This window comes from Tetrao urogallus (genome assembly GCF_951394365.1).
Source record: "Tetrao urogallus genome assembly, chromosome: 15".
Lineage (NCBI taxonomy): Eukaryota > Metazoa > Chordata > Aves > Galliformes > Phasianidae > Tetrao > Tetrao urogallus.
The window spans coordinates 15,611-40,482 of NC_136828.1; the positions used below are offsets into that span (position 1 = coordinate 15,611).

Genomic DNA, 24,872 nt, shown 5'->3' on the forward strand with positions numbered 1-24,872 from the left:
GCCTGGGGTGCCGCAGCCAGAGGGAAAACAGGGGTTGGGGATTGGGGGCGCTTTGGGGTTCTCCCCCATCTGTCCCTCAGACCTTCGGACTCCCCCCCTGCCGGGGTCTCTCCCTCCACACCCCCCATCCCCCCCAGCCCCAAAAGTACCACATTTGGCCCCAGACCTGCGCCGAGCAGCAGCAGCACCCACAGCCCCATGGCGGGGATCAGGGAGGTCTGCCCCACACCCACAGCCCACGCGCGGCCGTGGGGGGCGGAAGTGGGGAGAGGGGGCGGGGAAGGGCCGAGAGAGCCAAAAAAGGGCAAAAGCCAAACGGGTCTGCTCCGGAACTCTGCCCCACAGCCGCTCCGTAACTGCCCCACAGCTGCCCCATAGCTGTCCCGCTGCGCTGCCCCGTAGCTCTGCCCCACAGCTGCCCCGTAGCTGCCGCACAGCGCTGCCCCACGTCCTCAGTTCCCCGAGTGTCCCCGGCGTCCCCGTGGGCAGAAGTTGTCCAAAAGAGGCAGAAATGGCCCAAAGCACTCCACCACTCGGTAACGAAGCGCCCCTTCGAGGCGGAGTGGCGGCCGACCCGACGGGAGCGGAACGGAGTGAACGGGGCGCAGCAGCGCTGGCGCCTCTGGGACCCCCGGGACCGCCGCGCACGGCGGGACCCCCAACCCGCAGCGCCGCCAGCCCCGGCCGCAGCTCCGGCCGTTCGGGGGGGGTCAAGGCCGCCGGGCGTCCCGGGCCGGATGCGGGGCTCCGCGGGGCTCTGCGACCGCCGCTCGGGGGCGCGGGGGCTGCGAGGGGAGCGCCCACACGTGCGGTGCGGAACCCCCCCGGGGCTCCTCCCCCGTCCTCAGCGCCCGCCTGCAGCGCCGGGGAGGCACGAACTGCCCCGCACCGCACCGCACCGCCGCTGCTTGGACTGCGGGGCGGTTTCGCTTCCCACGGGTGTGGGGCGGCCCCCCGGCGCTGCGGCAGCTTCCCCAATTGCTCGGGGGGGAGGGGAGGGGGGCGCGGGGCTGAGCGCCGCTTACAGGGACCGCGGCGGCAGCGCGAGGGGAGCGGAGACCGGCCGGAACCCGCGACCCACCCCTACCCCCCGCCGGGCGCTGCCTCCGACCCCCCCCGAGACACCCGCCGACATCCTCATCCCGAACGGATCGCACCGTCCCCGAGCGGGAGGAAATGAAGGGAAATCGGGAAAAGGGGAAGGGAGGGGAAGGAGGAAACGATGGAAAAGGAGGGGGGGGGGAGGTGAGACAGAATGCCGGGAAACGGGAAAATGGGACAAAAAGAGGAAGTGGGGGGTGGGAAAGTGGGAAAACGGAGTGGGGCTGAAGGGGGGGAAATGGGAAAGGGCGGGAAGTGGGGGGATATAAAGGGAAAAGGGCATAAAGGGAAAAGATGCAGAGGAAAGGAAAGGGAACGTGGGAACGTGAATGGAGGAGAGAAAAGAAAGCAAAGGGAGTGGAAAAATGAGACAGAAAAATGGGGGGAAACGGGAGAAAGGGGAAAGCGGGGAAATGGGAAAAAAACAGAAATGGGTTCATGGGGAGAAATTGGGAACGAGAGGAAAAGCAGCGGGGAGAGAAACGGGGGGGGGGAAGAGGGGAAAAGAGAAAATGGCAAAACGGGGAAATAATGGGGAAATGGGAAAGCATTTGGAAATGAATGAAGGCGATGGAAAGGGGGGGAAGGGGGAGCGGATAAAAGGGGGGGGGGAGAGGGGGGGGTGTGAAACGGCGCTCGGCAGCTGAAATGGCCGGGAACCGTGGGAACGGCTGGGAGGGCAGGACAGCGCGGACAGACAGACGGACAGCTCGGGGCGCGCAGCGGGGATGGGACGGGATGCACGGACGGACAGATGGAGCCCCGCCAGGCGGCGCTGAGCTGAGCCCGACCCGCAGCGGCCGGGGGGCAGGCGGGGGGGGGGAGCGGCGCGGGCAGCGCTCGGTGCGGGAAACGTCGGAACGTCGGCAGCCGAAACGTCGGCGGGAAACGCGGGAGAACGAATGCGGAGAGCGGGGCTTAACGGTGCCGGCGTGCGTCCACACCTGGGTCCAACATCGCCGTCCGCCGTGGAGCGGAGCGCGGCGGTTCCCTATTTTCTGAGCCGGGTTTCTTCCTAAACGCGGCTGCGGTGCAGCGGGAGGGGGGGGGGGGGGGGGCGGGGGAAGGAGCGCGGAGGGGCGGACGCTCCCGTACCCACCGGAACGCACAGAACGGCCGTAAGTGCAGCGGCCGCGGTGGAGCCCATAGGAAAAAGTGGATTGCGGGTGCGGGTGCGCGGTGCCGCGATGTCGCGATGTCGCGATGTCGCGATGTCCGCCCCCGTTCGGGCGAAGCGCTCCGGCACTGAGGAACAACGGCTGCGCCGCCGCACCTCGGCCCGGCCGGAGCGCCCCGGGGACACGGCGGCACGGCGAGCGGCCCCGCGCATCGACGGACCGCCAGGAGCCGCGAGCGGCAGCGAAGGGATCGCGGCGTCAGCAATGACAGCAGCAGCGCCGGGGAGAGAAGGGGCCGGGACGAAACCCGGGGGCGGTTCGAGAAGCGGCGCCGTTGGGCCGCGGCAGGCGCTGCGGGGATTCCGTTCTGCCGGGGATGACGGAGCTCCTTCGGCAGCGAGCTTCCAGCTCGGCCACGAGGGTTTCGCAAAGTCGCCGCGGCGGGGGGGGGGGCGACGTCGGCGCGGACGGACCGCGACCCGGGAGCGCCGCGTGCAGGAGGAGCGGACCGTCGGTAACCCGGCCCGACGCCGTGCGGCGACCGCGAGGAAGCGGGAGGAGCTGCGACCGTGCGCTGACCGCGGCGTCAGCGGCTCAGCGGGACGCGGCGGCTGCGGCCCGCGGTGCGGAACGGGAGGGGAGGAACGCGTTGGGGGGCACGAACCCCCTTACCGGCGGCCGGCTGCGGTCCGTGGGGCTGCAGTGACCACGAACGGCAGGGTACAAAATCCTCGGGGCGTCACAGAGGGAGCACGGCAAGGGGCTGCTCTGAGCTTCAGGAGAGCGAAAGTGGAACTTGTCAGGGCACCGCTTGGCAGGGAGACGTGGGAGAAAGCACGGGAGGGGAGGGGGCCCAAGAAAGCTGGTTGGTATTCAAGGCCCATCTCCTCCGAGGCCAGAAGCCGTGCATCCCCAGGAAGAGGAATGCAGGCAAGGGTACCGGCAGGCTTCCGTGGATCAACGAGGAGCTCCTGGACTTCCACTCAAAGAGGAGGTCTGTGGGGGTGGAAGCAGGAACAGCGTTACCTGGGTGGCTGCAAAGGAGCTGCCAAAGCAGTCAAGGATTGGGCTTGGAAAGCCAAAACCCAAACAATTAAATCTAGCCAGGGACATCAAGGGGAACAAGAAATTCTTGAACAAGAAATTCTTGTAACCAAGGTGGATCCGTGATAAAAGGTGATAGTGATAGGACCAGAGGGAATGGTTTCAAGCTACGGCAGGGGAGATTCAGGCTGGACATGAGGAAGTATTACTTTTCAGAAAGGGTGGTCAGGCACTGGAATGGACTGCCCAGGGAGGTGGTGGAGTCACCAACCCTGGGGGTGTTCAAGGAAAGGCTGGATGTTGTGTTGAGGGACAGAGTTGTGCTTAGTGGGAGCTGTTGGTAAGAGGTGAACGGTTGGACTGGATGATCTTTTAGGTCTTTTCCAACCTTGATGATTCTATGATTCTATGATTCTAAAAGGAAGGCCAGGGAGGATGTGGGCCCTGTCCTGAAGGAAAATCCCTGGTCATGAGGGATGTGGTCGAGGTGCTCCATGACTTCTTTGCCTCAGCCTTCACTGGCCAGGGCTCAGTGCCACACTGCCCAAGCTGCAGAAAGCAATGGTAAGAACTGGGAGAAGGCAGAGCTGCTGCAAGCGAAGATGGGGTTTGCATAATCAATAAATACACACAGTTGTTATAATTAAGAAATATACAGGAAAGCTAAGCTCAACAGGTAATCACACCAAAGAAGAATGGATGGAAAGCTTTCCCTTGTCTTGGGCTCGCTGAAAAGATGCCAAGACGAGCGACTTCCAGGAGAGATTCTGCCCACCAGCAGCCAGCTCTTCAGTGGGCCCAGGAGAGGCGCAGCCAGGCTCCCCCCTTCCAGCAGCACAGCCGAATCGCCTCACCTGTGCTCCCAGGGCTGCCTCACGGCTCGCCCAGGTGGTCAGCCAGAGGTTCAGGCCGTGGTTCAGCAGCGCCCGCACAAGGTTCAAGACCATCTAAAGAACATAAAGGCACAGCTGCGTGGGAACCCGATGAGTTCTGAGGGAACTGGCAGTGAAGCTGCCAAGCTGCTGCCCATCATATTTGTCCTGGCAGTCTGGAGGAATTACCAGCGATTGGAAAGGGAAAAAGAATGATCGGGGAACTGCAGTCGGTGTCAGCTCTGTGCCTGGCAAGATCGTGGAGCAGATCCTCCTGGAGGCCCCACCGAGGCACGTGGAAAATAAAGGAGGTGATTGATTGTAACCAGTGTGGCTTTGCCAACAGCAAATCATGCCTGACAAACTTGTAGGTCTTTTAATGACAGTTACAGCATCAGTGCATAAAGGAAGAGCAGCTGGCATCATCTGCTTGGACCTGTGCAAATCATTTGGCACTGTTCTGCACGGCAGCCTGGTCACCAAGGCAGGGACAAATGGCTGTGATGGAGGGATGGCCAGCTGGATTTGGCATTGGCTGCATGCTTGCGCTCGACTGCTCAGTGCCCACGTGGAGACTGGTGGTGAGCGGCGTTCCTCAGAGACCAGTGCTGGGAGCAGGGTGATCTGCCATCTTTGTAGGCAGCACGGGCAGAAGGATCCAGCCACCCTCAGCAGTTTTACAGATGGAACCGAGCTGAGTGCAGCTGAGGGAAAGGACGTCGTCCAGAGGGATCTGCACAGGCTGGAGAGGTGTGCCCGCGTCAGCTTCGTGAACTTCAACAAGACCAGGTGCAGGGTCCTGCATCTGGGTTGGGGCAACCTCAAGCACAGTGCAGGTTGGGCAGAGAACGGCTTGAGAGCAGCCCTGAGGAGGATTTGGAGTGTTGGTGGACCAAAGATTCAACATGAGCCAGCAACGCGTGCTTGCAGCCCAGGAGGCCAAACAGATCCTGGGCTGCATCAAGAGAAGCGTGACCAGCAGGGAGAGGGAGGTGATTCCATCCCTCTGCTCTGCTCTCGTGAGATCCCACCTGCAGTTCTGCGTCCGGTTCTGGAGCCCTCAGCACAAGCACACGGAGCTGCTGCAGGCCATGAAGATGATCAGAGGATGGAGCACCTCCACTATGAGGACAGGCTGAGAGCCGGGGCTGTGCAGCCTGGAAAAGAAAAGGTTCTGGGGAGACATTATAGCCCTTCCAGGACCTGAAGGGCCTACAGAAAAGCTGGGGAGAGACTTTTTATAAGGGCGTGTAGGGGAGGGAACGAGGGGAAATGGCTTTAAACTGGAAGCGTGTAGATTTCAACTAAATGTTAGGAAGAAATTCTTTACTGTGAGGTGGAGACACTGGCACAGGCTGCCCGGTGAGGCTGTGGATGCCCCGTGCCTGGAAGCACTGCTGGGAGGCCAGGCTGGATGGGGCTGTGAGCAAGCTGGGCTATGGGAGGTGTCCCTGCCTGCAGCAGGGGGTTGGGACGAGATGCTCTGAAAGGTCCCTTCCAACTCAAACCGTCCTGTGATTCTGTGATCTAATTCTGACTTGTAAAAAAAAAAAAAACTTTGGACTCCACAATTAGGCACGTTAATTACATGAAGTGGCTACAGGAACTGCTGCGCACCTGAGCAGCTCCACGCTGTGTCCTTCCAGCACAAATGAAGGCACTGAGGAAGACAGCAGGACTGGCAGCGAGGGCAGTTTACACTCAACTGTGAGTACATGCCTTCCCAGCACAAGCTGTGAGAAGCCATGGTGAAGTTCTTTGTGCCGTTCACTTTCTTCATTTGTGCAGAGCCGTGTCTCGGGGCCCTGTCCCAGCACACCGGCTGATGAGGATGACTGGCACCCCAAGGACTGTTTTGGACAGGTAATTTTCACACCAGCTCACTCACCTTATTTCCTCCCTGCAGCTCTATTTTGAGATACAGAGCCAGACCAAAAGTACAGGTACTGCTTCAGGGAAAGGAAAGCAACACAGAACGTACGAACTCAGCACTTTATTTGATCAGTGCAAGCTCACAATTACTCCATTCGTTTTCTCCAATAACTGAATTCATAAATAACAAGTTAGTGATTCCTTTAAGCACAGGTGACCGACAGCCAAGCCCTGAACCCGCCTCCCAGCTTTGTTTTTACAGCTCATCAAGGAAGGGAGTACTGCCCAGGTCTCCGCTGGCTGCCATCGATTTCTTCCCGCTGACAAATTTCTTTGCAGCCTGAAAATACATCAGAAAATCAGTGTAAGGAAACGTTCACTACAGCAGTCAGAAAGCAAAGAATGCAGCACAACCGCAGCGGGTTCCCTTGTGCTGCCTGAGCTTCGGCTGCTCCAGCAGGACGGCACAGTGACACGAGGAGGCGCTGGCTCCTCAGAATGGGTCACCCTGCACGGCAGTGAGCAACGGCCTGCGGGATCCTGCGGCCCTGCCACAGCTCGCGTCACAGCAGCAATGGGCGAGCGGAGACTGGGAAACATTTGCTGTCTTACAAGTTCCGTCCCTGACAGACTTTTGGACGGAGTTTGCTTCAAGTATCGTGAAGGCAGGAGCTCAGAACGGCACATGCGGTTGTGCCAACGTCCTGCTGGCAGTGCCGCAGCCCCGCTCTGCACAGCGAGCACTTCGCCCTCGGCAGTCCAACAAGCTGTGCCACCACGTGCCCAGACTGAGACTTGCGCCAAGTCTCAGTGCTGTGTGGGGCTCTGTACCCTCATCTACACTCATTTTATGTAAGTCAGTAAATATATCATCTAATTCATTGACTTCTGTTAATAAAGTAAAGATGTTAAAAGCCAGCTAGCTGTATTGTTGATGAACCGCCTCTCTTGTGATTTAAGGACACACGGATGAGCGGCGCCTGTCAGCAACTCGCACAGCCACGAAGGCACACGCAGCAGGGACTCACATTCACAACATCAGCAGAGGTTACAGAGTCGATCCTCTGAGCGACCGCAGCAGGCGCAGTGTGCGTGCCGGACTGCAGCGCCTCGCAGCCGATCTCGTTCAGCAGCCCTTGCGCCGTCTCCACCGACATCAGGTAGGCAGCCTTCAGCTGATTCCTGCCCCACAACAGGGAGAGGTGAACACACCCGCCCCAGGACCACCACGAGCGCAGCGAGGCCTTCAGCCCCTGCAGCTCTCAAGACCCCTCTGTTCTGCAGCTTCTTCCCTTTCTGCAGTGAGCAGAGGGGCACCGCAGTCACACGCGGGCAGTGGGGAATGAGGCGCCGTGCCCCGGGACTGTGCATCGCCCTCAGGGCCGGGGATCCCCAGCTGAGCAGCGTCTTTCTGCTTGAACTAATGAATGCAACTGCTCCACCACAAGACAAAATCATCAAGCTGACAAATCAGATGTGAAACTGGTCACAGACTGTCATGAAGACCAGACACAGAAAAGAGCCATTCTCGCGTAACTGACAGAAGCACAGATGGGAAGTGGGGAGCTTCCCTGCTGAACAGTTCAACCTCAACCTTTTGTTAAGGACCAACAGGCTCTGGCTGTGTTTCCCTTCTTCCCCCTGAGTCACATCTGCCCAGCAGTGCTGTTCTGTACAGCCCAGATGTGGCAGCTCACTGCCTGCAGCACTACTGAGCACAACGCAGCACAGCCCAAGCCAGGAGCCCCAAGCCAGGCTGGCACTGCTGGCACTGCTGGCACTGCTGCCCCTCTGGAGGTTTCCCCGCACTGAAATCCCCTAAAGGAACACAATCTTGGAGCACCTGGATGCAGTGCTGCTAATCCAGTGCTTCACATTTGCAGATCCTCAGCATTGCTGTCCTCTGAAGGCTCAGAGCACAGCTGCTCAATACAACTGTTGCTGCAGTGTGAGTACAGAGCAAACTGCCGACACTGCAGCCCAGGATTCCAGCATGCTGGTTGTAGTATGAAGCAGCTACCTGCAAGAATTAGTTTACCTAACAAGATCCTTACAGGAAATACTGCAAGCAGAGGGTTAGTGTCGCCCCTGAAAAATACTGGAGAGCAAAGCAGTCCATTGGTGGTGCTCCCACGTCACTGCGAGGCGCTACAGAGCCCTTCCCCACAAAAAGGGCCCCAGCCGCAGCGCAGCACAGCCTGCACTCACTTTGCCTTTGCGACGTCCTCCTCCGTGACAGCGCCCTGCGCAGCTGCCTTCAGCTGGTTCATAGCAGCTCTGATGACCTGAGGAAGACGAGATCGCTTAGGGCTTCTTCCAGCATTAACCGGCAACGCGGCGTCTGATCTTCAGCTGCAAGCTGAGCAGCTTTGCAACAAAACTAAAACTACTGCAATCGCTGCCAGAACAGACTAAAGAAAGCAGCGTGGGTTGGAACCACCACAAATTAAGCTGTTAATTTGTACGGCACCTCCACCCTCCGCGAGAACATTTTACCCCAACCCACACCTCTCACGCTGACCCACGCAGCCCTGCAGACAGCAGCACGGCCCACAGCGGCGCCCCGCGGCCCACACCTGCATCGGGCGCTTCTCACCGCCCAGCTGATGCAGGGAGCCCAACGAGCTGCTTCTGCTGCCCCATCGCCGTGCAGCTCTGGCACAGGCTGCCAACACCCCCATTCCAGCCAGCCGCTCACCTCCCCAGTGTGTGCAGCCTGAGATATGGTATAAAACCCAAAGATTCCGGAATCTGAGTAATTCACGTTAAATGCAGAAGCCTGCAAAACAAACACCGTTATCCATTGTTTCAAGTATCACAACGATGCAGCATCAAGCAGAGGAAGACATTTACTATCAGGGTCCAAAGGCTGGAGGATGCCAGGCCACATCTGTGCGAGGATGACACTGAGGAAAGAACTACAGGGGCTGCACTGAAGGTAGTGCTCCTGTTTTATTACATCAGCCCACGCCATCAGAGGCGGACGTGGGTGGGATGGTGGCAGAGGCTGAACCTTCCCACCAATTTAACTGCATTTTGCTGCTGTGTCGCAAACGGCTGCAGGGGGGCACTGACAGAGCAGTGTCTGACATGGAAGTGTGTATGCAGCAAAGGGGTGTCACTGACTTTCCCCCACAGAAAAAATGGCACCCACTGACACCGATGAACAGCTGTGAACGCTGATGGAGACCCAGCAGTGACTGCTGGCACAGTGAGCGCTGGGGGTGCGGCATTCTGCAGTGACAGCAGCTCACCTCCGCTGGTGCAGGTTTGTATGAGTGCAGCATGCAGCTCCTGTTCACTGCTGGTGAAAATGCACAGCGAGTGGCTGTGCTGAAGAACTGTGTTCTGTAGCTGAGGATTTGTTCTATCACATGGCGTTGCTGTGCTCTTTGTATCTATTGTTATTTCCATTGAAAGGAAAATTGAAAAGGAAGCACTACTTTCAGAATGAGCCACGTAACTAATTATGACCCTAGATGGAAATGGCAGCTCTCAAAGGACAGCACGGCTCTTACTCAAAACCTCAGAGTGCAGGAACCCCTGGAACTTACATCAAAAGGCTGCGTGGTTGCTTTGGCAATGCCCTGGTACAGCTTGCTGGTAACATTGCCTCCCCTCTTGATAAGTGGTCCAGCACCCAAAACGTGCTGCAGGACACTGAAAGCATTTGCTTCTGCACTTCCAAAAGCAGCTCCTTCTGCTACAACAGCAGCGTGGACAAGGCTGTGGCCACTCTGTTCTCGGATTTCTCCTAAGAGTACAGTAACAGGAAAAAAAGGTAATGCACTGTTCAGTTAAAAACTATTAGAGGAATAAAAACATTTGTAGCCAGGAGTTTCTTCAGAGGGAAATCAAGGTGTGGATTTCTACATCTGCACTCCTTTTACTTTAAAGCCAATCCCCCTTGTCCTCTCACTGTCTGCTGCTGTAAAAGGTCGGTCCCCCTCCTGTTCATAAGCTCCCTTTAAGTCCTGGAAGCCCGCAATGAGGTCTCCCTGCAGCCTTCTCCTCTCCGTGCTGCACACCCCGGCTCCTCAGCCTGTCTGCACAGCAGAGCTGCTCCAAGCTCCGAGCATCTTCATCGCCTGCCCTGGCCCCGCTGCAACAGCTCCCCCTCTTGCTGTGCCGAGCCCCAGGCCTGGACGCAGCACTGCAGCTGGGGGCTCCGAGGGCAGAGCAGAGGGGGACAATCCCCTCACTGCCCGCCGCCCCCCTCTGCTGCTGCAGCCCAGGATGCAGTCGGCCTTCGGGGCTGCAAGCGCACGCTGCTGCCTCACGTCCAGCTCTTCGTCCACCAGAACCCCTGCATCCCTCTGCGCAGGGCTGCTCTCTGTGAGCTCTTCTCCCAGTCTGCACACACCTGGCGCTGCCCCAACCCGAGCACAGCACCCCACACTGCGCCTTGCTCGGCCTCAGCAGGTTCTCGTGTGCCCCTTCTCCAGCCTGTCCAGGTCCCGCTGGGTGCCGCCCTCCCTTCTGCTGTGCCATCGCAAACTGCTCCGCGATCTTCCCAGGCACAGGGGTGATGCTCACCAGCCTGTAGTTCCCCAGCTCCTCTTTCCTCCCTCTCTTGCAAATGAGTGATGGTTCCCTCTTCACCTGACAGCCACAACTTTTCAAATATGATGGAAGCAGCTCAACAGCCACTTCAGCCAGCTCCCTCACCCCCACCATGCACGTCACCCGGCCCCATGGACTTGTACACATTCAGGCCCACGAGGTGGACTCGGACTTGTTCTGCACATACAGTGGGATTCTGCTCCCCCATTTGTCAGCAAGCAGCTCAGGAGTGTGAAAAATATGGGAATCCTGCCACCAGTGAAGGCTGAAGCAAAGAAGTGAGTACCTCAGCATTCTCAGCCCCCCCTTGCATTTACCACAGGGGGTATGCTCTCCCTTGTCTGTCTCTGCTGACCAATGCACCTACAGGGCCCCTTCTGTATGTGGGGATGTCCTGCCCCTCACCAAGTTCAGTTCCATCTGTCTCAGCCTCCCTAGTCCCATCTCTGCAGGACTGGACAGAACTGCAGTGCTCTTCCCAGGTCACAGACCCCTGCAGCCCCTCACCATCCTCCCAAGGCACTCTAAGTCTCCCTCCGTATTTTGCAGTCTCATTGTTGCAGCCTCCCCTGGCCCAACCTGAATAAGCAGGAGCAGTAGCCATTTCTGGCTTTATCAGACCCCTCAGTCCCTTCCCAACATCCCACAACAGGTACTGCTCCTCTCTACAGAGGCCACGCAGCCCACAAACAGATGCAGCACAGCCCAGAAGCTGGTCCGCGTGCACACGGGGGGCGTTGTGCCTCTGCTCCCGGCCCCCCCCACACCATGTCCACTGCCCTCTCAAAGCCCTGTGGGCCCCTGGCTGCTGCAGGCTGCTCTCATCTCAGCCTGAGGTCTCCTGGATTTCCAGACCTGACTCTCATGCTGCCATCCTCACTGCAGAACATGCCTGCACTGGAGCTGATCGCCTCGGAGAAATGTGAAATATTTGTCCTGTTCATCATAAAAGTGTTTATCCTCATCCTAGAAGCTGAAGTTATCCCATTCAAGTGGTAACAATTTCCTATTTTTCTATCTGACTACAAAGTGATCTGACACCCCAACCAAAGAACGGACTGCAGTATTATACAGATGCTGCTCTGAAAGAGCAACACAGCGCTTTGCGTTTCAGAAAAGGCTTCACACAGTCCAACAGCCCTTCCCAAAGGAGCTACCAGCAGCTCCAGTCAACTTCCTGCCTTCCCCAGCTCTTTAGAGAACCTCCCCATACACAGTGAGCTAAAACAGACGCTTGCATTCCATGTTAAGATAGACATGATTGTGCAGGTCAAACTTTGTCAAGCATATGGGTTTTCTTTTTCCCAAAACAGTGGGAGAAAGAAAATCCTCTGCTTATTTAGAGAGACACCCCTGAGCGGGCATTTCCCACACAGAGCATAGAGCACAACTGTGCAGTTTTCATTGCAACTCAACGAATAGCGTTGTAACAACACCAAGAGGAGCCCCGGCAGCAGAGCCGCACTCACCCCCCCGGTAGATGGCCTTTGCACTGGAGATGCCGGCTCCGCTGCGGATATTTAGGAACTGCTCTGCCACTTGCTTCAAGTCGGAGTGCTTCACACCTGTAATGCAACAGTTTATTCCAAGTAATGTCACGTTATTGGAAAACCATCAGTGACAAAAGTTTCTTAAACGCACCACAACACAGAACTTGTACAGCAGTTTCTTTTCTGACCCTCAGCCCACACGGCCATACGCACCTATTCCCACGAGGGCCATTCGCGAACTCGTGAAGTTGTTCTGTACAAAGTGGTGAAGCTGCAACAGGAAGGCAGAATTGTAGGTATTTTGTACAAAGAACAAAAGAGGCAGAAATGTTTGTGACACCTGCTGTTCGGAGCTCACACTTCTTAAAGCCACCACCCACCACGCTTCCCCACCCAGGAGAAGCGCTTTGCTCGCACTGCGGACTGCTGCTGTACGCCGACGTCTCCCCAAGAGCCGTGCAACCACAGCCCTTCTAAATGAACCCTGAGCTCTGTGCTCATCACCAAAAGCCCTGAGGAGGCCAGATAAGATGATCAGCACTGATCGTACATCCGCCCAGTTCTTTTTCTCTGTCTGCCTTTCTCTATCTTCGGTAAGGAAGCGGGGAGAGATTTATCAAGGAGAATCCTACCTGCTCGGATGTAATTTTTCCGATTCTGTAGTCTGGGCAGTACATGGGGTTTGCCAGAGCAGTCTTGTAAGCTGCAGCATGCAAGTTTTCCAGCAGTCCTAACAGGAACAAAGTTTCCAGTGCTGAGGATTAGCAATAGATGCCAGCATGATGCTGGTGAAACCCAGCTGCGGCGCACTTACAGCGCTCATTCACAAGACCCACAGCCCCACACTAATAAAGTTTCATCCAGCAACACATCCGGGCTGGGTGTTCCCGTTCAGCTGGACCTTATAAAAGCTCTCAAGGACTCACAGATGCTCAACACTTTCTGGCCTCACGACAAGGTATAATGCAGCCTGGTTTGCATTCATTTCTGGGGGGAGGGTGGGTGGCTTCAGTAAAAAGCAGTGGCCATATGTCACATATGGGCTGCAGAAACTTGCGGGCTTATGAAGAAGTTAGGTAACAACAGAAAGGCCGTATCTATTGGCGGGCTGGGCTGAAAAGTAAAGCGGTCAGGGGACGGGGCAAGAGTTTTTCAAAGTTCTTTGTTTTTAAGACGCACCCACAGCACCAACACAGCAAATCAGAAATACACCTACCGACTTGAGGGCTCTGAAACGCGACCGCTTTGTCGACTTTCAGCTGGGGCTGAAGATCAGCAACTTCCCAGGGCCTGAACTCCGGAGCCGTGGTGACGTTCAGGAGGTACTCCATTACGGTGTCACTGGAGAGAAGCAGCGAGAAAGGCATTGAGAACCAGCAGGTGTTTCTTTGGCAGTTGAAAGCAGCTCCGACCAACCCAACAACAACCCGGCGACACCGAGCAAAGCCCCCAGAGCGGCGCAGCAGCCGGCCGTGCCGCAGGCACCGCGATTCCCCTTCAGCGCGGCGCTCGGGCGCTCAGCGACACGAATGTGGAGCCGCGCGGCAGCGTGCTGGTTTGTTTGCTGCCGCCCTGAGAGCAGCCCCGCGCTGCACAGAGCTGGGCGGTACCTACACGTGGCCACGCAGGCACTGCACGCAGTACGCCATCTTCTCTCTCGTTGAGAACACGCTGCAACACAAGGCACACAGAGGGGTTTCAGCTGGGAGCACAAAAGATGTGGACTTCCACACGTGCTCCCCACCGATGGAATCTTTCAGCGAGATACTGACGGGAGCACCAGTGTAAAGGAGGGAGAATAGCAGCATTTCAACCCACAGTACGTGGGTTGCTCTGCACAACACGCATCTAGCAGTGGTGTGGGAAGCACCCGGTGATACCGACTGCATCAGGGCCATAGCAATCTGGGACATGGTGATAACTCACGGTAAAACAGCAAGACTGAAGAGTAAAACCTGAAAATGGGTATAAATATCAAAGTAATTCAGAAATTGCTCTCAGTGGGCACAAAACTGTCTGCCTCACCTCAACGCATTATTTTCCTTAGCAAAAAGAGCAGAGTGCAGAGTAACCTACCACACTGTATAGCACAACCTCACTGAACAGCTGGCGCACGCAGGTGCCCTCATTCCTCCGAGGAGGGTTCTCTAGGCTTAGGACTCCCAAACTGGGAAACTCATCTACCACCCAAATTGTTCACAGAATTACAGTAGGAGTGTTATCTATTTCCCAAGTAAGACAGACCCACAGACCTCAGTCAGTCTCACCTTCAAGACAAGGAAGGCAGACAGAACACAGAAGCTTCCTATGCAACCCTCCCTTCGAGGCACGCACCCACCCACACACCATAATGCTTTCGGTTTCCTTTGCCACCCTGCTTTACTCCCATCGGGCCAAGTTACAAACCTTAGGCTGCCCCCAACAGCTTCGATGCCACGAGTAATCCTGAAAGAGGATGCTCCTTTTGTAGTCTATTAAAAAAAGAAATGATAATTAAAAAGAGACTTAAGATTACAGCTTTGCCTGACACGGGTCAGTGCTCCAGCAAAGCTGAAGCAGCCCGTGCTTACCCATTCCTACAGAAACCACTGCCCATACAGAGAAGCTGAGCCCACTTACCACGTCCTTATTCCCATTCTATCCCTCTCTCTGATTTCCCAGCACAATTACCCTGTTGTTCCCCCAGCCCCATTCTATGGGAACGATCCAGGTTTGGCTAAATGTTTCACAGGATTCTTTAACTTGGATAAACTTCACACCGCCAGGACAAGGAAAGCCTGCATGTCCTGCCACACTATGGGAGCAGCCACAGCACGGCTGGGAGCAGCCACAGCACGGCACCCAGCACCGTCCTCCTGGCAGCAGCACCAGAAGAGACTGCTAGAGCTCAGCGCCCAGAATCCAACCAGCACTACTCCTGCAGAACCCTGCAGCAGCTGCGTTGGGGGTTTCGGTGCACACCTTCTGCCTGCCCATCTTTGGAGCCGTGTAAGGACTGCTGGCAGTGAACGTGTATAATTTGTTCTTGAATCTGCTGGCACATCCCTGCCCCCAGAGCTCACACCAACCCTGGTGAGTTGTGAGAAAAGCCATTTGGGAACATCTCTCATACACATCTGAGTTGACGTGTGACATCCAAGTCTTTTACCGCAGCTGAAGCACAACGAGCCCCATCCTGGTGTGACACAGACACATCAGCTATGCAGTGAGAGACAGTGTGAGAGAGCACAGCTCCTCACAAACAGCCACAAAGCAACGGCGTTTCTCCCGCACTGGCATCCCCAACCAGCAAGGAACGCTGTCTGCACTGCCTGCAGTGCGGCACAGCTCTTACACACTGCTGCTCTCTGCTGTCCTGAATCTTCCACCACTCTGCACCACCAACCATGGGAACAGAACAGCCACCTACCAGAGGGGAGGCGAGACGAAGCAGATGGGCCGTTCCCAGGTTAGCGGTGGTTTCATATCTGCTGCCCGCCCTGATGAACACACCAATCCTTGAGGCCGGAGAAAAGTTCTCCAGAGATGCAATAATTAATCCGTTTGGTAATTTTGTGATCTGCATTAAAAGCAACATTGGGTTTCTGAGCCACTGGGTGTACTGCCACAGTTCTGCTTTGACTTAAAAAAAAAAAAAAAAGGAAAGAGAAAAGAAATATCCGTGCCGAAACTGACCTCCAGATCCTCCGCATCCGCAGACAGCTTCAGCCGCTCTGCAGTCGCTGACACCGCCGCTTTAGGTGCTACTTTAAGGGAGTACAGCCTCTTCTGGAGGAGAGAGCAGAAGGAAAGGAGTTTGCTGCTGTCACGGTTCTGTGCTTTTTGGTTTCCAGTATTCCACATCATTACATCATGTTGGGAGTCAAAGTGTTGAAGCTCCATTCCTGGTACCCATCCCTTCCGTCACGTAAGTCATGGGCTGTGGCCCTTGCGGGGAGGCGGCCTCTGGCTGCCTGGCAGTGCTGCTGGAGGTGCTTTCCTGGCTGCTCCTAGCTTTTTGAGTTTGACTCGGCCTCAGGAACTCTCTCTCTCCTATCTTATTTATTAGTCTCAATATCAATTACATTGCATTATACTGTGTTACCTCGCATTCCGATATCATAGTAAAATAAGCTTTCTTCCATAGGTCATTGCTGCTGTTTTTTTCTTCCTTGAGCCCAGCTCCCACCTCCCTATCCCTTTTCCTTTTTCCTTCCCATTTTGTGGGGCTGGGGGGCCCAGGAGCCAACAGCCCCCCGTCACAGGACAGATTGATCTAGTTAGCTCTGTGACAGCTGTATTAGTTAATTCCCACATTCTAACAAAGCAGCTTATTTTAAAGTTGACATACATTAAATAATCCAGGATCACAGAACAAAAAAATGCATTCCCTTTTAATTCCTCAAATTGCTTTTCCATTACAGCTGAAACTTCAAAGCAATGACTTAAACGAGGCCTCTGGGAATCCAAAAAGCAGCACCTCGGTACCAGTGCCCTTCTGCTTTCCTTTGTGTAGTACCAACCTCCCCAGCACCACGTGGTCTGTAGGAACACCACACAGGAATTAACTGAATGAGCCCCTGCAATCCCTATCTGTTCCGTGGGGCAGAATCACAGAACTTAGTCTAGAAGTGACCTCAAGGATCATCAAGAATACAATGATACATATCTGGTACAGCAGCTCAGCCTCAAGGCAGGACATCCGCTTATCTGTTTTCCAGTTGAAGGGGGGGGACACCGCCAGAGCCCTCCTTCGGGCACCAGGCAGCAGCACCAATCACAGGACGGTTTGAGTTGGAAGGGACCTTTCAGAGCATCTCGTCCCAACCCCCTGCTGCAGGCAGGGACACCTCCCATAGCCCAGCTTGCTCACAGCCCCATCCAGCCTGGCCTCCCAGCAGTGCTTCCAGGCACGGGGCATCCACAGCCCCACCGGGCAGCCTGTGCCAGTGTCTCCACCTCACAGTAAAGAATTTCTTCCTAACGTTTAGTCTAAATCTACTCTTCCAGTTTAAAGCCGTTTCCCCTGTCACTGCATACCTTATGAAAAGTCTCTCCCCAGCTTTCCCGGAGACCCTTCACGTCCCGGAAGGGCTGCAGGATCCCCCCGGAGCCTTCCGTTCCCCACGCCGCACAGCGCAGCTCTCAGCCCATCCTCGCGGCGGAGGCGCCCCGTCCTCTCACCATCTTCGTGACCCCTTTCTGCCCGCCCCGGCCCCGGCCCCGGCCGCAGCGCACGGCTTGGCGCTGCAGATGCGGCCCCACAGGAGCCGCAGCACAGCGCTGCTCCTCCGCAGCCGTTCGGCGCCCGGCACAAACACGGCGCTCCGGCAGCCGCTCCCATCGCAGCAGCGCAGCCGAGGCCCCGCGGTACAGCCGGCCCGGGGCCGAGCAGGCCGCACCGGGGACCCGGCCACGTCCACACCGCGCTGCGCCGCGTCCGACCTTCAGCGCTGCCACCCGGCCCAGCCGCCGGCAGCCACCAGACAAGCTCTCCAGCTTCAGCCTCAGCCTCAGCCTCAGCCACAGCCTCAGCCTCAGCCTCAGCCTCGGCCTCCCTACCCTGCCCCACTCCCCTCCACCGCCCCGAGCGCCGCTCACCGCGAGGGACCGGGCAGACAGCGGGAAGCGCTTCATGGTGCCGCGCCGCGCCAGCAGGGCGAGATGGCCGTCCGCGGGGAGGACTCTGCCTTCCCGGTGTGCCCCACGCCGCGCGGCACTCTAGCACTGCGGCGCCGGGACTCTACTGCTCCGGGAAGGGCGGGGCCGTGGGCGGGGGTTGGGGGTGGGGCGGCCGGGCGGTATTTCTGGGCGGCCGCACGGCGCTGCGTGTGGAGTTTGGACGGTTTGTCTGCCCACCATGAGCTCGGCGCCGCCCGTCTTCATCAGCTCTGCAGAGGTGGAGCGGCTGCTGCCCCGTGCCAGCCTGCTGCTGCCGGGACTGGAGGCCGCGCTGCGCAACTTCTCGGCGGGCGCGGCGGGCGGAGTGGAGCAGCCGCTGCGAGCCGTGGTGCCTGTGCGGCCACATGGGGGGTGAGGAGCGGGCGCGGAGCGGGCAGGGCTGTTGGAGGGAGGAGGGGGGTGGGGGGAGGGGGGCTGCGGTGCGCCCGTCCGTGCCGCCCCGTACCGTCGCTGAGCCGCTCTCTCCGCAAGGTTCCTGGGGGTGATGCCCGCATACAGCGCCGCGGACGACGCGCTGACTACCAAGCTGGTGACGTTCTATGAGCGCCGCGGGGACTCCGCCGCGCCGTCCCATCAGGCCACCGTTCTGCTCTTCGACCCCCGCTGCGGCTCCCTGCGAGCGGTGCGTCCTGCGGGGTGCGGGCGGGGCCGCTTAGAGGGCAGCGGGGATTCGGGGAGCCGCGACGGCCGGCTTTAGTTATTCTGTCTCGACGGCAGTCGATAAATGGTGGGCGACGGGTTATCTGCTGCCCCCCGGGTGCTCCGCTGCGCGCTCCCTGCGGCGCGGGCCGCGGTGCCGTGTGTGCCGCGTCTCGCTCGCTGCGGGCGTCGGGCACTCGGTGTGTTCTGTGTGTCTCAGTCTGCTGTTGTTTGTTTGATTTGGAAGGTCCTGGACGGCTCTGTCATCACGGCGAGGCGCACAGCGGCGGTTTCTGCCATAGCTACCAAGGTCGGTGTCGGGCTGCCCCGATCAGAGCGGAGCCTTGTGGCTCTGTGCGGTGCCGCCAGGCTTGTGGGAAAAGGGTTTGTTTCCCGTGGGCGCTCCTGAGGATGGTGGTCTGACAAGGACAGCTGTGGGGTGGCCGTGTGACAGCCGTGCTGACTGAGGGTGGGGATGCAGACCTTGGTGTGCGTTGATTTATGCTCTGTCAGATGTGGTTGCTTTCAAATTCTCCTAAAGCGCACCTGGGGCTGTGCTGCTGTGATCGGGCAGAGCAGCTCGCTGTCCATTGCACAGCAGTGCCGTGGCTCCAGCTCAGCCAAGTGAGAGGAAGGGGATCTGGAGCTAAAGAGTGCTCCTGATTTCTGTGCCCAGGTGGGGCTGACCTCAGTGCTTTGCTAGCAGCACTCCATGCCTGCCTGGCTCTGTCTGTAGCGCTAAAATGGAGCTGGCAGAAAGCTGAGCAGAGGAACCCATCCCCAGGAGCTTCTCCTGCTCCCAGGGCAGAAGAACTTGCAGTACTTGTGGAACACGATGCTCATCTGCCATCCGTCCCACTGTGCTGCATGGGACACTGACTGCTTCCCGCAGCCTCTGCTGGCTCCGAGGAGCTTTGGCTACTGGAGGGGCTTCGTGACAAGGCCCTCACTGCTATCCACTGCTCCGGGAAGCTCTCAGCAGTGTCTGAGTTCAGCTCATAGCTGTCGTCATGTCCCCTCTTTGACACTCAGCTTTCAAAAACCCAATGCTTTTATGCCTTTGAGATTAGCGCTTCAGTGCCTTTGAAAAGGAATGTTACAAAGAGTCGTTGCTACTGAAAAACGCAATAATGAGATTTTTTTCCCCCCCTCAATTTTCTTCCAGCAGAATAAGCAGTGAGAGCCTGCACAGCTCAAAAGCTTTTCATGCAGAAGCGAGTGGCTGTAGCGAAAGCACAAACAAGAGACAAAGGTAGTGTGGGGCTGTGCTGCAGCCCATGCTGCTCTCCTGCCAAGTGCTGCTGAATCACAGGAGGGAACTAAACCAGAAAACCCGAAGCAACCACAGAGCTGAACCTGGCAATGTATTCCTTGGGCATTCCTGTTCTTACTGTCCAATGTTTCCTACATCAGCAGTTCACCGTCTATAGGTCTCTTAGGGAGGTTACAGAGTACAAATGCACAGCAATACAGTATCTGGGAAGCAGCATTTTTCCTCATAGGTTAACCTAAATGGACCCCCAGCTGTGCACCTGGGACAAGCTCAGGCAAAGTAGGGAAAAAGATCCCCCCCAAAGTTGTGTCCCGACAGTGATTGTGCTTCTGTTGGTGCCCAGCAAATGCACTTCAAATCCGAGGGGTGCTGTCAATCAGATGTGATAGGAGTGAAAGCTGCCGAGTTATTGAGGTCCTAAAAGCTCTGGGAATATTGGCAGCTGAGAAGGGGAGAGGTGGAGTTGGTGCCCTGCTGGGGCAGGGAGCTCAGCTGCAACCTGGCTAGCAAGGAGTAGTCTGCATCTCAACAGCTCCTGTTCTACCACTGTGTCGTTATTCCCTTTGCTTCCTCAGCCCATCGAAAAAGAAGTGGGAGGATGCTGAAAGCACACAGGTGTTGGTGCTGCAGGGGGATGGGAAGGAGCTGGGGACATTGCAGAGGAGAGCCAGGCTGGGGTGGTGGATCGCCCCTCTTGATGGGGGCCTGGGTCCAGCTAGGATTGCAGCACCCAGGCCTGTTGCACTGTGATCTGTGGCTTTATAGCTGCAGAAGGAGCTCTGTCAGGGGCTGCCCTGTTCTCAGCCAGTGCAGAACAGCGGCATCGCAGTTCCCGGCTTTGTTTGTCACGTGGGTGCAGTGTGTTCTGCTAATGCTGCTGTGTGCCGTGGGAGCTCGTCGGCCTGTGCTGCTGTACCTCAAGTCTGAGCTCCAGGGGTTGGGCATTGAGACCCAGTTGCCCAAGGTAAGCAGTGGTGCTGCTGGCACCAGCCGTTGTGTCACTGTGTGTGTGAGCAGCTCTGCACGAAGCCGTGGTTCTTTTCCCTTAAGCGTCTACGAGGACTGCTTGCTTTTGTGGTATCTGAGATCCGTTTGCACCAGCTGGTCTGTTTTCTGACCGTCTGCTCGCTCTGGTGCTGTCTAGCTGCTGATGCCGAGGTCTGCAGAAGTGCTGTGCATTCTGGGAGCCGGTGTCCAAGCGCGCAGCCACTACGAGATCTTCACGGAGCTGTTCCCGTTCACGGAGGTAAGGGGCGCCCGGGGCTCTCGCTCCTCGGTGCCGATAAGTGCGGCTGTACGAGGGCTGACCGCCCGGCTGCCCAAAGAGAAATTGCGGTAAAAAGAACCCAACCCCAAACCCGCCTACAGGAAGAGAACGGCTGGCCTCCTTCGGCAGGGAGAGCGCCGGGCCGATCCGTGCGTTTCCCCGCAGGTCCGGCTGTGGAATCGCAGCGAGCAGCGCGCGGTGAGGCTGGCGAGCGCCGTCGGCGGCGCGGTGCGGGTCTGCAGCACGGCCCGGGAGGCGGTGGTCGGGGCCGATGTGATCGTGACCGTCACCATGGCGACGACGCCCGTTCTGTTTGGAGAATGGGTGAAGCCGGGAGCCCACGTCAACGGTACGCCGTGCTGCTCCCCGGCGGCAGCTTCACTGTGCGCTGCCTCGGTTCCGCGCGGCCGCTCGCCCCGCCGGCCGCTGCGCCGACAGCGACGCGTGCAGAGCGGCTCCCGGAGCGGCCGTCCGTCCTTCCCCGCGTCTCCGTTTGTTCCTTTCCGTGCTGCTCGTGTCGGTTTTCCCCGGAGCCGACAGCCGACAGTCGGGCGGTACCCGGGTGCTCGGAGCCTTCGGGTCGGACCCCCCCGCGGCGGTGCTCCCGGGCGGGCCGCTGGCGGTGCTGAGACAAAGGGCGGATTGTCGGGGCGTGGCGTCAGGCCGTTCCCAGGGGGCCGCAGCAGCTCCGAGCCTGCACCAGAGGCAGTGGCGGCCTCGGTCATCGAGGCGACGCGGACACAAAGACCCCTCTGACCCTCTCGAACCCCTCCCCCCCACACCACTTGTTACTCCACCAGCAGCTCTCTTGAGAAGCGTTTAACTGCAAAAACTGTTTAATTAGCCCAGAAGCTCTTAGCGATCTTTCTGTGCTCGGAGGTTAGGCCCGTGGATTTGTTTCTTCTTGTGGATCATACCTGCAACCTGCGTGCCTTGTCCTGCTTAAAGCTGAGACAGGAGAAACTGCAGGTTTGAAAATCCCTGTTAGCAACACTGCGCTCTGCCTGCATGCGGGTCCTGGCAGTGAGCCCTGCTTGGGACAACTGCACGGTGCTTCCAGCTTCTCCGTTGTAGGCAGGCGGCACAGTCACAGTTGGGTCACGTGGAAGGGTGACAAACCTCAGGTGCTTTGGCGCTGATGTGATGAGAGGAGGGGGCTGTGAGAGACAGCAGGCGGAGGAGGTGGTCCACGTGGGCCTCAGTTCTCTGGAGGCTCTGTGCAAAGTTGGCGTTTGTTAGGAGCGTATTTCAGAGGAGATTGCTAGCTCTGCTTAAGAAAACAAAAGCCACAGAAAACAAGCTGTTCTGACTCAAGCTTGTCTGGTTCTGCTTATGAAGAACGTGAGAGCTTTGGTGATGGGATGCTATGCCTCTGTGCTATGCCACATTCCCACCTGTCCATGGCCGCTTTGCCTTTCTGTGGACAAAGCACGTTTTGAGTTTGCTCCCAGTGTTTCTCTCAGCTGATGGTTGTGCTTTCTCAGCGGTTGGAGCAAGCAGGCCGGACTGGAGGGAGCTGGACGACGTGCTGATGAAGAGCTCTGTTCTGGTTGTGGATTCCAGAGAGGCAGCGCTGACAGAGTCAGGCGATGTCATCCTGTCCGGGGTGAGTCTGGGTGCCCTGGTGCTGCGGAGCGGAGTTGAGATGAGCAGTGCTTGGCCTGGCGGGGTGCTGCGGGCTGGGTACTGTGCTGGGGCTGCATGGTGTGCAGCTGTCAGATGGGGAACTGATCTGAGATGTCTGTGATGTAGCCGCGCACCTTCTGTGCCAGTGGTCACACGGCCTTCAGCGCTGCCCTTGGTGTACAGTAACCAAGCGCTGTTTTGGAAGGCGTGCATTTCTTGCACTCTTTGTTAATTAATATAAATATTTGAAGTCTTTGAATCAAATGTGTCCCCTTGCTCCTGTAAGAATCTCAGTGAGAGTGATGCGACTCAGAGCTCAGGATGAGGAGAAGCAGCGAGCCGTTCCTGTTCCGCACAGCTGCACTCACTGCTGCTCTGCCTGAGCCGTGGTGCAGAGCGGCAGCACTTCCCTCCTGGTGTCTGACACCTGGGGATGTGGGGGTGGGACACCATCGGTTCTGCTGGTGGATGGCGAGATGCCCGCTAGGAACAGCCCGGCTCCTGAGGGTGGTCTGACAGCTGCCCCTGGTGGTGCTCTGTCCTTCTGTCTGCTCTGCAATTTGCACCCCTTAGGAAAGTTTCCGTGATGGGATAGTGAAAAGGACAGAATTGCATTGACAATCACTTAGAAGCATATGTTTTAATGTACACACGGATATTACATTGCTATAAACATGTCTGTTTTGCAGGCAGAGATTTTTGCTGAGCTGGGGGAGGTGCTGAAGGGTACAAAACCAGCGCTGCCTGAGAAAACCACAGTCTTCAAGTCTCTGGGTAAGGGCAGCCCCAGCAGCGCACAGCCTGCCGGAGGGGCTCTGCCCCTTGTTGGGCTGCACACAGGAAGGCTGCTGAGTGGCTGTGGGAGCTGCCTTGTAATTTGTCCGTCAGGGCTGGGTAATAAAAGGTGATAAGAAAGCAAAACAGAGTGGGAAAAGTAGGCTTCCCGTTTCAACATCATCCAGTGTGAGTGCAGAGCACGTGGATGCAGCTGCGGCTGTGTGCTGCTGTCTGAGCTCCGGGCTGACTGCACGTGGCGGGAGGGCACAGAGCATCTGCAGCCTGTGGGAAGGGCAGCAGTGCTGGTGGGCTGCGGTGTGCTGCAGCTGCAGGGGTCTCAGGAGCGCCGCCTGTTGTGTTCACACTTACGTCGGCTTCCCGTAGGATGGTCAAGAGCGAGTGGTGGCAGCGACTCGGAGCGCAGCGATGGGGCTGCCAGGATGGGGCTGCCACTGGCTGCTGTCCACCTGTTCCCTTCTGAGCCAAATCCCATTCTATTTCAGGGATGGCCATTGAAGATACCATAGCTGCAAAGTTTGTATACGATGCGTGGTCAGCTGGAAAATGAAGCGAGAGCTCTGCAGTGCCAATGAGGTCACGAAGCACCAGCAGATCACTTGCACTTGGTTCCCTTGCATTTCTGGTTAACAAGATGGGCAGCAACCCCACCTGAATGCAGCTTTCAAGAATGAAAACTAACACTTCACGGGACTTCCTGCTGTTTTCTATAGCTGTTAGGTACCTGCAGCATTGCTAGCAAACATCTCGCACACAGTGTGTGGATGATGGCAGCATTTACACTAACATGGTGTTCTTACATGCTTTGCTATGCCCTTCCTCATTATTTTTGGTGTGGCAGTCCAGGGTAGATCTCATGCTTTGAGCAGGCTCGTTCCCACTGGGGTAGCAGGCAGTTTGGAGACTGGAGTTCCACGTGTGGAGCTGTGATGGTCGCAGTGCAGTGCTGGCTGTGAGCGGCTCCTCAGCCCTTCCAGGGAGCAGAGCCGGTCTGTTCTGCTGGGATCAGTCCCCAGCAGTGCCCCATTTCCTGCCCCACACCTCACTGGTTTTCATTTAGGAGCACATTCCCCAGCAGGATCTGTGTGCAAAGCCGTGCCTTCCCTGCAGGCAGGCTTTGTTGTAGGAGACCTGGTTCAGGCAGGCTGAAACTGTACTGAATCCCTCCCTTGCTGCTTTCCTGCCTGTGGTTTTGCCTTTTTTGTGTTGGAGGGACTCGCCCGAAATGTCAGTGCTGAAAATGTGCTTTGATTTAATGTTTCCTCATGCTGGGAGGTTTCCTTAGTCGCCTATGGTGTATGCAAGCTGTTCTCAAAGCGTCTTGGTGGCTGGAACAGCACTGGCTGATTTTGGCCAGTGGAACTCGGGGCGCACAGGGAAATGGATTCCACCTGGCTGAGTTGCCTGTTGGTAGCAGTGCTCATCCCTACAGGTCTGTGCTGGAGCAGAATGTCTGTGGTCCTCCCTTGCAGCAGAGCCAGGAATGCTCTGCAGAAGGAGGGAATCCCATTTCTGTGCCGTTACGCGATGGCTGCATGGAAGGCTGGGTGG

At 57.3% G+C, this 24,872-nt stretch overlaps 2 protein-coding genes across 2 annotated transcripts; one reads left to right on the forward strand and one right to left on the reverse strand.

Moving 5' to 3' along the window:
* Positions 1 to 6,129: 6,129 nt before the first annotated feature.
* Positions 6,130 to 17,676, reverse strand: UQCRC2 (ubiquinol-cytochrome c reductase core protein 2; the record flags this gene model as incomplete). The annotated part of the gene is made up of 14 exons (XM_079543088.1): positions 6,130 to 6,347; positions 7,036 to 7,189; positions 8,216 to 8,292; positions 8,706 to 8,786; positions 9,562 to 9,761; positions 12,040 to 12,135; positions 12,274 to 12,331; positions 12,693 to 12,790; positions 13,277 to 13,401; positions 13,675 to 13,731; positions 14,467 to 14,531; positions 15,470 to 15,619; positions 15,736 to 15,828; positions 17,641 to 17,676. The coding sequence occupies 14 exons, from the start codon at positions 17,674 to 17,676 to the stop codon at positions 6,264 to 6,266; spliced, it is 1,374 nt and encodes a 457-aa protein (XP_079399214.1). The 3' UTR covers positions 6,130 to 6,263.
* Positions 17,677 to 17,703: 27 nt separating this feature from the next.
* CRYM (crystallin mu) lies at positions 17,704 to 23,871 on the forward strand (the record flags this gene model as incomplete). The annotated part of the gene is given in 9 exon segments (XM_079542751.1): positions 17,704 to 17,796; positions 17,798 to 18,072; positions 18,193 to 18,343; positions 18,608 to 18,670; positions 20,778 to 20,879; positions 21,066 to 21,249; positions 22,385 to 22,506; positions 23,216 to 23,300; positions 23,807 to 23,871. Coding segments are annotated over 9 exon segments (1,140 nt in total).
* Between the last annotated feature and the right edge of the window lie 1,001 nt (positions 23,872 to 24,872).